The sequence below is a fragment of the Branchiostoma floridae genome, chromosome 1, assembly GCF_000003815.2.
Source record: "Branchiostoma floridae strain S238N-H82 chromosome 1, Bfl_VNyyK, whole genome shotgun sequence".
NCBI lineage: Eukaryota > Metazoa > Chordata > Leptocardii > Amphioxiformes > Branchiostomatidae > Branchiostoma > Branchiostoma floridae.
Window position 1 is genome coordinate 15,150,813 of NC_049979.1, and position 11,102 is coordinate 15,161,914.

At 40.1% G+C, this 11,102-nt stretch overlaps 2 protein-coding genes across 3 annotated transcripts in view; one reads left to right on the forward strand and one right to left on the reverse strand.

The window, feature by feature from the left end:
- The first annotated feature begins 115 nt into the window (after positions 1 to 115).
- Positions 116 to 3,591, forward strand: LOC118423398 (ficolin-1-like). Its single transcript, XM_035831538.1, has 6 exons — positions 116 to 713; positions 1,105 to 1,297; positions 1,705 to 1,850; positions 2,072 to 2,168; positions 2,668 to 2,832; positions 3,311 to 3,591. The coding sequence occupies exons 1-6, from the start codon at positions 417 to 419 to the stop codon at positions 3,556 to 3,558; spliced, it is 1,146 nt and encodes a 381-aa protein (XP_035687431.1). The 5' UTR covers positions 116 to 416; the 3' UTR covers positions 3,559 to 3,591.
- Positions 3,592 to 3,893: 302 nt separating this feature from the next.
- LOC118423386 (probable inactive tRNA-specific adenosine deaminase-like protein 3) overlaps positions 3,894 to 11,102 on the reverse strand; it is a 12,116-nt gene continuing 4,907 nt past the window's right edge. The window contains exons 3-10 of one of the 2 annotated variants that reach the window (XM_035831523.1): positions 8,397 to 8,477; positions 6,793 to 6,847; positions 6,204 to 6,280; positions 5,619 to 5,832; positions 5,374 to 5,485; positions 4,975 to 5,131; positions 4,513 to 4,741; positions 3,894 to 4,111 (exon numbers count right to left, since the gene is read on the reverse strand). In XM_035831523.1, coding sequence (XP_035687416.1) covers positions 3,940 to 4,111; positions 4,513 to 4,741; positions 4,975 to 5,131; positions 5,374 to 5,485; positions 5,619 to 5,832; positions 6,204 to 6,280; positions 6,793 to 6,847; positions 8,397 to 8,477 — 1,097 coding nt within the window. In that variant the 3' untranslated portion in view covers positions 3,894 to 3,939. Of the gene's footprint in view, positions 4,112 to 4,512; positions 4,742 to 4,974; positions 5,132 to 5,373; positions 5,486 to 5,618; positions 5,833 to 6,203; positions 6,281 to 6,792; positions 6,848 to 8,396; positions 8,481 to 11,102 lie in introns of both variants that reach the window. The other variant, XM_035831516.1, reaches the window with a different exon arrangement.

The window sequence follows — 11,102 nt, forward strand, 5'->3', positions numbered from 1 at the left end:
AGCAGGAGCGCTATCTAGCGAGATATGAGGGATGAACAGTATCCAAGAAGATTGAAAATCTTTGCTTCTAAACCAAATACTAACGTTAGTAATCAAAATATGCTAAATCCAATGTTTACTGGACCTGATGAAGAAGTTTGCAATTTCTGAAACACAGTGCAACCCCAGGCTAATTTTTATTCTGAAGCATATGGCCAACATACCTTTGGTAAATAAACTCAATACCAAACAGCACTTAAACCTTTTCCAAGTATGCAAACAACAAACTTTGCTGTCTGCACATCCTGGTGTTTCACAGCAACATAACTATATGCAAAGGAAATCCAGAATCCATTCTTTGGTCTGCAGCATGCCATATATTGCATGATAGTTTTGATACACCCAGATCACAGTGCCAATCTCTGGTAGGGTACATCATGGGAAGGTTGGTGCTTCTGGCTCTTCTCACACTGCTGCAACAAGGAAGTGCAGCAAATGTCAAGAACCTCCCTGAGATTGTTCACCATGAGACGGCAATAGGGGACAACGAAGTCATGGGGCAGTGCACAGTGTACTGTGCTTCCCAGCCAACTGCATCCTGCCCAGCTCTGGACCATCTCCTGCTGTACCTGAGTACACAGGACAGCCTACAGGGACAGCTGGCACAGCTGAAGAACAGGACAGACAGCCTCGATGGGCAGCTGCAGCAACTAGCTCAACAGGAGCTGAATGAGGTGGGTTCTGACATTTCTGTATCTGTATCTATATAGCCGGTATAACCGCCCTTTGGCGTAGCACACCAGCTTGACATTTCTGACCATAAATGCTGATGGATAACTGAAAAAGTACTAAGCATTATTTTGACAATATTGTGTTACAGGTTGCTAATTGCTAGCTCAGTTGCCCAATGCACAAGATCGCCTTGTTGGCATGGTAGATATTCTAAACACTCTCATCTATTTGTCTGGCAGTGACAAGAACCGCAACTTCTAAAATACAGTGTACCTTTACAACAGGTCTACAACCCTTTGAAGTATTGAATATCCAAGTCTTGCCCCAAAGTTAGTATGTCTCAAACACGTTCTCCACACCCGAAGCATTAGCAAACAAAGAATGTGTGAACAGTTTCAGGCAGAAGTTGACCTGAAAGCAACAGTTGAGGCTCTTCAGGTGACAATCAGCAGTCAGGACAGCATCATCCAACAGCAGGCTGCAGCTTTACAGCAACTAAGCAACACCATCCAGCAACAGGCCAGCATGTTGCAGCAACAAGAAACCACTAACCGACAACAAGCAACAACCTTGCAGCAACTGGAAGGTAATGTGACAAATTATGTGATGTACATTGTATATGATGATATCAAGTATTTTATCATTCATAGCTAGTAAAAGTGATAACTGTGTTACCATGTAAACTTATAATGAATGAGAACCTTTACAAGTGGCCAAACTGATCTAAAAGCAAGTCAGTAGCAAATGAAAGCAAGGCTCGACTGAACGACATCAAGTTAGTATACCCGCAAATATCAGTGATACATTCATTAAACTGCCAGTTCAGTACATTGCTACTTCCACACTAACGTTACATGTACATTTTGTATACAGCTCCTACAATTTCAAGAATATCTGTATCAATTAACATGAATTACCGACGGATAATAAAGCAAACGTGCGTGCATGCTGTTAAAATATTTCAAGGATTCTAGGTAACATCTCTAATTTCAGACAAAGTGAACGGTCCCCGTGACTGCCTGGAGCTGTTAAACACCGGCCACACCACCAGTGATGTCTACACCATCTACCCAGATGGAGGGGGGAAGAGCCCCATCCATGTGTACTGTGACATGGACACTGATGGGGGCGGATGGACGGTAATTAAAACTATATTATCTTCTTACTACAACTAGCAATTACTGTGCCACTGAAAGCTACGTTTTTACTGTAATAAATTTCAGAATCATAAAATTGTACCCATTTTGCTTAGGCCAATCTATACAAGAAAATCATCACCATGTTCCACATATAGCTGTTTATGCTATACACTTACATTAACTTCACAAAACTATAAACAGTCTTTTTTCACTTTTTACAGCTCCTGCAGAGGCGACAAGATGGCTCCGTGAACTTCTACCTTGACTGGCAGGCCTACAAGACAGGATTTGGAGATCTGAGGGGCGAGTTCTGGTTGGGTAAGACATGATTGCTTGGTTTACATGGAAAATTATAGCAGACATTTATCAGTTCATCATTTATCATATTTCCTTCCAGCTTGATTAGTCTCAATCCCCTTGTACAAGTGGATTAGTACATCTATAACAAGTACTCGTGACCTTTTGTCTCAGAACGACTTGAAACTTTATTTTGAAAATAAACCTGATATAACCCAAAAAGTATCATGTTCCAACATATAGATATAACATTTTTCTTTATACAAAACAGGCAGTAATATCTATCAGTTTTAGTACTGCATTGGCAACGCCTTTGGAGGATGAAGACATTGAAGAAGTCCTTGATAGAAACCTATTGACAGTCAAGATGCTGTCATAGCATATAATCTATACTTACTAGCATATAAGCATTACTAGCTTTTCATTTTGCTGCTTTTACTCTCATGCTGAACTTGTACCTTAACATGTTCGAAATTGAGAGATAAATTGGTGGGGACTAACCATGCATTTTAATTTTCAGGAAATAACAATTTGCACCGCCTGACTGTCCAGGACGTGTATCAACTGAGGGTGGACCTGGAAGACTTTGAGGGAAACTCAGCCTACGCCAAATACAGCACCTTCAGGGTGGAGGATGAACTCCACAGGTTCAAACTGACAGTAGGGGGGTTCTCAGGAACTGCAGGTACATTGTATTGACAGTGTCATAGCATTTAACTGGTGCTACATCAAAGAGTGGTCTGCTTTCTATCATTGAAGTACCACGCTATATCAATGAAATCTTACTTAGCCATATGTTATGATCAAGGTAGTTTTAAGTTTTCTTTATCAGCAAAAGTGTTCCGGTTCAGGTTTTCATAGCCATGTATTCTATATCATGTTTAATCATAAATTTGGAGATAATCTACCTTGCTGTACATGACATAGATTACAAATAACAAAGGCTGACTATAGAGAGGGATACTAATTAGTCTTTGTCTGTATTACTGATGAAAGGTAGTGGAATCTGCCTGCAATGTCTGACCATTTCCAAAATCATATCCACTTGCTTGAGTAATTGCTATTTCACATATCTTAATACATGTACCCGGATGTCTAACCTTCATTGTTGTAGTCTTAGTCTAGTCGTGGCCTCAACAATGAATCTTTGACATGTATTTCAGGAGATGCCATGGCAGGCCATAACTCCATGTTCTTCTCAACCAAGGACAGAGACAATGATGCCAGTTCTTCCCATTGTTCCCAGACCTACAAGGGAGCCTGGTGGTATAATTCCTGTCATTCTGCGAACCTGAATGGCTTATACCTTGTTGGAGCTCATGTGTCAAATGCAGATGGGGTTAACTGGTACGAGTGGAAGGGACATCACTATTCCCTCAAACACACTGAGATGAAGATCAGGCCACATTAGATTTACACTGACTGTAGGGATTTTTTATGGTCAAACAATGGTTATGGTTAAAGGCAGGACCCCTATTTCATGTTCCTTCTGAAAGATGTGTGCACCTGTAACCAAGATGGCCTACCCAGGGTTAAACCAGAGTTTCACATGTACCAACTAATTGGAACTAGGAGCTCAACTGGTAGGCAGCTACCAGTGTAAGCTACAGGGACATCCCAGGGCATGGTGGTAACTTAACCTAAAACTATAAAATCAAAGAATCTGTTTATCCAAATTAGGTTTATCCATAAATGATGACACAGATTTCTGCTACCAAAATTGAACATACTTGGCATCAAGAATATAGAGGTTAACATTCATTGCCAATCGCTATTTCTTTAAGATCAATTGTCAAGTCTTTAAAGAGCCACATTCTTCCAACATAACATGTTTAAAAACTTCATAGTGGTGGTTAATGTTAGGCTGGGTGTGTAGAGAATATCTGGTACCCAGGGCACCGCTGGGATGTGGAGCTCCATAAAACACTCTTCTGATTCTGGAGTGGACGAGGGCCATGGCACACCTGCAACAATAAAGACAGAGGCATTTGCTATTATTTGCAAGTCGTGTATGAAGCATTGTAAAACAGTCATCCTCAGCTGATGCAAAGCATGATACATTTCCAAGTTCATAGCCAGTGTCATGGTGATGCAATAGTGTATAGCAGTAATTATTGTGAAGTCAGTATGTCTATCATATCATATCATATCATATCATATCATATCATGTCATATCATATCATATCATATCATATCATAATATCATATCATATCATATCATATCATCAAAGTCATGTCCAGTTGCTTAAGAAATTGCTATTTGGCATATCACACATTTTGAACACTAACTGGAGAAATAATATAATGCATTTCGTTTCTTAGCTTATCACAGATGTATTATTTTCTACTCACAAAAAGTACTCACATGATACATGGCTCCCTGGTCACATACAAGTCATACCCAGTACACAGGTATGGCCCATCTTTGGGTTGCTCTTCTGTATTTCCTGAAATATCACTTGTTCTTGTTGAATCTTCTGATTTGACATCTTTTCCAGCTGTTTCAGTTCCTTTCAATGAGCAGTCATCAGCTGTTTCTTTGACATGAATATTGCTGGTTTCTGATTGCTCTTCTCTCCAATAAAGCTCTGGTCCTGCAAAACAAGTGTTGAAATTTTTTTGGGTGCCATTTACTTTTTGTTGCACATTTGTTATTGTTGGGAGTTCAGACTCAAGAAAGTCAATGCTTGACTATCAGTTCAAATGAAATATTAGTAAACAATAGAAATGCATGCTATGGCCCATCACAATGTGTTAGATACACGGAGAAAGAATTTGAAAAACACAATGTCTTTACTACTCCATTGTCATGAGCTCCCAGTCTCACCCCTGTGGTCCCAGTAACCTCCATCTTGACTGGACGCAACGGTATCCACGGCAACCATGACAGCATGATGCAATGGGTTCCCAGCATGCCTCAGGTCATGACCCACACCGATAACCTCATCTGCTACTGGGTCCACCACCACAGCACCAACAGGCTCCTGTACAGGAACATTGTGTCATCTGAAACCACCTGTGATAACTGTTCGTAAAAGGATGGACAATGTTTACTTCTAACTGTTCTAATGATTAAACCGTGTAATGTTAAATCAATCTTTTGAACAGACCTGAACAAAAACAACACACATGCATCTTTTAAACAAGAAATAAAATGTATGTGTCCAGATCAAGTATGTGTGTTGCAAGAAAGACTAGATTGATATCAGCAAAGCTCCAAACCCACCATGCCTGTCTGTTTTGCATGCTGTGCTGCCTGTAGAGCTCTCTGCATGTACTTCTGGATGGACTGAAGCTCCTCAGAAGTAAAGAAGTCTCCTTTCAATCTTCTCTCAAGCCTGAACATATGATGGGTTACAATTAAAAGTCCATAAAACATTATGAAAACTTCCCTGCTGTATTTGATTGTAAATGTGGCAATTCACGTTTTTGTCCTCAAGTATGTCACGAAAAATGTGCATTCATACTTACAACTTGTCTTCATGGAATGCAGTAGGCCAGTACTGTACACAGTGTTCATACTGCCTCCTGGTGATGGCAGGGCGTACTGCAACTTTGGTGAGAAATGGCTTTCCCAGCCCGTCAAAGTGGAAACCATTCTCTGTAGGGTCCCTTGACTCTGAGTCTGCACTGCTGCCATCTTCTGATGAAGGAGCCTTTGAAAGCAGTATTTGTATTGTTGTCTCTAATGAGATAAACATACATAAATCAAACTGTAAAGGAGATATACATGTACACACATAAACATTTTCAAAGGGATGCAATACCCACTCGAATGTAAGTTCTAGTACATTTAGGCCATTTTTCTGTTCAATTCTTTATTCAGAAGCAGGATGGAAGCTGAAGACACTGTACATGTACTTAAACTATTGACAAGTGTTACTTCAATGTCATTTCACACCAAAGCTGAACTTTTATGTTATTCGAAGCAGGACTGTTAATCACTCCGTATCCCACTGTAAGCAGTAGGATTCACTTTTCAGAGCAGTGAAACAACATGGAATAACACACAGAGAAGTGTGTTTTTCATACAGAGCATTGTGAGTTGATATCTACCTTTGTTTCCTGACTTCTGGCTGTTGACACGTTTGAGATGAAGTAGATCTGGCAGAGGAAACCTTGATGACACTTCCCTGTAATAGAGAAAACATTGGTCACTGGTTATGGAGTGACTTCCTAGATGCAAAATGTAATCTGACCATGCACACCAAGTCTAATTGTTAAGAGTTTTTGGTCCTCTACTGTCTGAATCCCCAACACAGGACTGTGAAGGCTAACAAATATCCCCTCTGAAGGATGACCTGTTTGCTACTGCTTGTCTGTTCCAGTAAAATATCATACGGTCCAAATGTGGCTTCTGGGGATTCAAAGCTATGTGTCTGAAATTACAGACTTCCGTCACTTACTTCCCAAAACTAATTCCTTCAAGATGTATCTTAAGAGCCCTTGTCTGTTGTGCTGTAATTCAGTTCAGAGTCTATTGATACATTAAATGGAAATGGAAAAGGCAGTTAGGCCTCAATGTCTGTATCTCTGTATCCCTGGAAAGTTGGTCCCAATTGGGGTTATGCAGAATAGTTATAGTTTTTTATCCTTGTAATACACCAGTAGAACAATATAGATAGAGACACTGAGTGGTACCTACTTTATAAGACGAGATGTTTGCTTCTTGTCCAAGACTGGAGCAACATACACATCAACTGTAATCGTAAAGAGGAAAATGTCATATTACAAGTGCCTGAAACTTAGTGATAAGTTATTTGCCTTTGTTTGGACACAGTAATTACACACAATTAAAGCATCATTAACTAGAGTTCCACGAACACATACCTTTGCCAAATAAACCAGGTTTGTTATGTAGAATGTTGTCTATAGACATAAATGTGTTACTCATTACATTTTATTTTATATGCCTGGAGTTGGTTCATAACATTTCGCCATTGCTTATACAAATTAGATCCCTATTTACATAATAGTATTAATTGTATCAAGCATCACTTAAGCTATCAGCATATCAAAAATCATTATGATCCTTTCATCCCTTCTTGACTTATTCTCTTTCAAAGTAGGAAACTAAACCGGCTCCTGCAGTTCAAGAAAAGACGTTACCGGACCCAAACATACACCTCTTACTCTCTGCCATCTTTCTCAGTTGCATATGTGCATATGTGACAAGTTTGAAAGTCCTATCACGGAATGCAGTGGATTTATCAACTTTCCGCATTAACTATGCAAATTAGCCATTAATTTGCATAATTAGTATCTCATTATGTAAGTTTTTACTTAGGCTACCTACATACCGAAAATCATGACGATCCGTCAACACGTTCATATTTTCCCATTAATTATGCAAATGAGATCATAATCTGCATAATTAATATGTACTGATATTTCTTTCTTTCTCAGCTACAAATGTGACAAGTTTGAAAGTCCTAGAAAGGCATGCAGTGGATTTTACAAACTTTCCTCATTAATTATGCAAATTAGCTGTCGATTTGCATAATTACAATTTCATCATGTAAGTCTTCCCTTTGGCTATCTACATACCAAAAATCATGACGATCCGTCAACACGTTAATATTTTCTCATTAATTATGCAAATGAGGCCGTCATTTGCATAATTAACATGCATTGATATTTTTCTCTTTCTCATCCATATATGACAAGTTTGAAAGTCCTATCATGAAATGCAGCGGATTTATAAACTTTCGTCACTAATTATGCAAATTAGCTGCTGATTTGCATAATTAGTATTTTATTATGTACATTGTTACTTGGGCTATCTACATATCAAAACTCATGACGATCCATCAACACGTTCTCGAGTTATTCTTGTCCAAAGTTTGAAAGGAAATCGGCGACTGCAGTTCCAAACAAGCCGCTAGGGGGTCCAAACTTACCGCACTTACTCTCTGCCCTAAGGGCTATCTACCACTCAAAAATCATAACCACAGCATGTCCAGAACACGAGATATCAAGAATTGAGGTTCTGCTGCAGTACCTTAGCAAGCCGCTAGGGGGCCCATTATCGAACTTGACCTTCGTTTTCCCGACCCCTACCCACCTACCAAATATTATCTGGATCCATCCAAGGCTTCTTGAGTTATGCTGTTAACACACACACAGACAGACAGACAGACAGACACACAGACTCACAAGCCTAAAACATAACCTTAGCCATTCTGGCAAAGGTAACAATACAATACAAAACCATGGAAGTAATACCAATAGTTTATGTGGTGGACGTACTGAGTGGAACTGGAGCCATGATGTCATCAGACAGGACAGGTACAGGGTGGGGGATGTTCACACCTGGGGATGCTGTAGATGCTGCTGGGGAACAGAATAAAGCACATTAGGGTTGTCATATAGTTCTAGCCTGCTACTAGTAACTGATGGATTCTCCTGTCAATTCAATAGATGAGCAGGCAGACCGGCATTCTGTCGGTGGGTTAGGCAACCTGTTTGCCTGACCTGGATATGACTTTTTATGGTGAAGGAGGGGTGTCAAATTCCTTCTCCACCCTCTCGTCTACTGGAGCACTGGAGCCTGCTAACTATTCCCGGTCACCAGGCTTGCACTAATGAACTAGGCAGGTGGGCAACACTACCAATATTGGGGACTGGAGGTTGTGGCATGGTTACCAGGATGACGTATGGCTAGAATAGATACATAGTACATAACGTTACATAGACAGATACATTGATACATACATAACGTTACATACATACAATGTACATACATACATAGATACATACATATAACATCTGCACCATACTGAGTGCTAGCAGAAAAGTTCTTTAAAAGAATTTGGTCATAAACTTATACATTTTGTAGCACACCGGGCAAATACTCGGCCCTGTAGAAATTATTATTTTGGATATTTCCATCATCAAGGGATAGCTTATTACACACCAAATAATTTCCTAGTTTCACAGTGAGAAATGTAGAAATTGCTGTTGCACAGTTAACGCAAGAGAATCTTCGAATTATGTAAACTTCAGTTCAACAGTAATGCAGCAACAGTAATTAGATTTAAGACGGCCTTGGATAATTTTTTGGATAAATAATTGACTCCAGTTCCTACCTGTGCCTGAAGAGCTCCTCTACGGTAGCGGGAGCATGGTTTTGTCCCATATATGCAAATGAGCAGCATGCATACATTCACATGCTAATAAGTACGTGTAATTTAACATAAGCACTTTTTGTACATTTTGGTTCACACTGTACACTCCAGTACAGTTCTGTACACTCTTGTTCACTCTGTACTCTCCAGCTTCACTCTAGCGCACTCTTATACACTCTGGTACACTCTTATACACTCTAGTTCACTCTGTACACTTTGGTTCACTCTGTACTCTGCTTCCCTCTATTCACTCTAGCGCACTCTTATACACTCAGGTACACTCTTATACACTCTAGTTCACTCTGTACACTTTGGTTCAGTCTGTACTCTCCAGCTTCACTCTAGCGCACTCTTATACCCTCAGGTACACTCTTATACACTCTAGTTCACTCTGTACACTTTGGTTCACTCTGTACTCTCTAGCTTCACTCTAGCGCACTCTTATACACTCTTATACACTCTGGTACACTCAAGTTCACTCTGTACACTTTGGTTCACTCTGTACTCTGCTTCCTTCTATTCACTCTAGCGCACTCTTATACACTCTTATACACTCTGGTACACTCTAGTTCACTCTGTACACTTTGGTTCACTCTGTACTCTGCTTCCCTCTATTCACTCTAGCGCACTCTTATACACTCTGGTACACTCTTATATACTCTAGTTCACTCTGTACACTTTGGTTCACTCTGTACTCTGCTTCCCTCTATTCACTCTAGCGCACTCTTATACACTCTTATACACTCTTATACACTCTAGTTCACTCTGTACACTTTGGTTCACTCTGTACTCTGCTTCCCTCTATTCACTCTAGCGCACTCTTATACACTCTTATACACCCTGGTACACTCTAGTTCACTCTGTACACTTTGGTTCACTCTGTACTCTGCTTCCCTCTATTCACTCTAGCGCACTCTTATACACTCTTATACACTCTGGTACACTCTAGTTCACTCTGTACACTTTGGTTCACTCTGTACTCTGCTTCCCTCTATTCACTCTAGCGCACTCTTATACACTCTTATACACTCTTATACACTCTTATACACTCTAGTTCACTCTGTACACTTTGGTTCACTCTGTACTCTCCAGCTTCACTCTAGCGCACTCTTATACACTCTTATACACTCTGGTACACTCTTATACATTTTTGTTCACTCTGTACACTTTGGTTCACTCTGTACTCTGCTTCCCTCTATTCACTCTAGCGCACTCTTATACACTCTTATACACTCAGGTACACTCTTGTTCACTCTGTACACTTTGGTTCACTCTGTACTCTCTAGCTTCACTCTAGCGCACTCTTATACACTCTGGTACAGTCTTATACACTCTAGTTCACTCTGTACACTTTGGTTCACTCTGTACTCTCCAGCTTCACTCTAGCGCACTCTTATACACTCTTATACACTCTGGTACACTCTTATACACTTTTGTTCACTCTGTACACTTTGGTTCACTCTGTACTCTGCTTCCCTCTATTCACTCTAGCGCACTCTTATACACTCTTATACACTCAGGTACACTCTAGTTCACTCTGTACACTTTGGTTCACTCTGTACTCTCTAGCTTCACTCTAGCGCACTCTTATACACTCTTATACACTCTGGTACACTCAAGTTCACTCTGTACACTTTGGTTCACTCTGTACTCTGCTTCCTTCTATTCACTCTAGCGCACTCTTATACACTCTTATACACTCTGGTACACTCTAGTTCACTCTGTACACTTTGGTTCACTCTGTACTCTGCTTCCCTCTATTCACTCTAGCGCACTCTTATACACTCTGGTACACTCTATATACTCTAGTCACTCTGTACACTTGTCA

What these genes read in the sequence shown, in the direction of transcription:
- LOC118423398 (XM_035831538.1), top strand. Translation starts at nt 417, where the DNA reads ATGGGAAGGTTGGTGCTTCTGGCTCTTCTCACACTGCTGCAACAAGGA. An exon ending in CTCAACAGGAGCTGAATGAG is followed by an intron (nt 714 to 1,104) that starts GTGGGTTCTGAC and finishes ATGTGTGAACAG; the next exon opens with TTTCAGGCAGAAGTTGACCT. An exon ending in CTGATGGGGGCGGATGGACG is followed by an intron (nt 1,851 to 2,071) that starts GTAATTAAAACT and finishes CACTTTTTACAG; the next exon opens with CTCCTGCAGAGGCGACAAGA.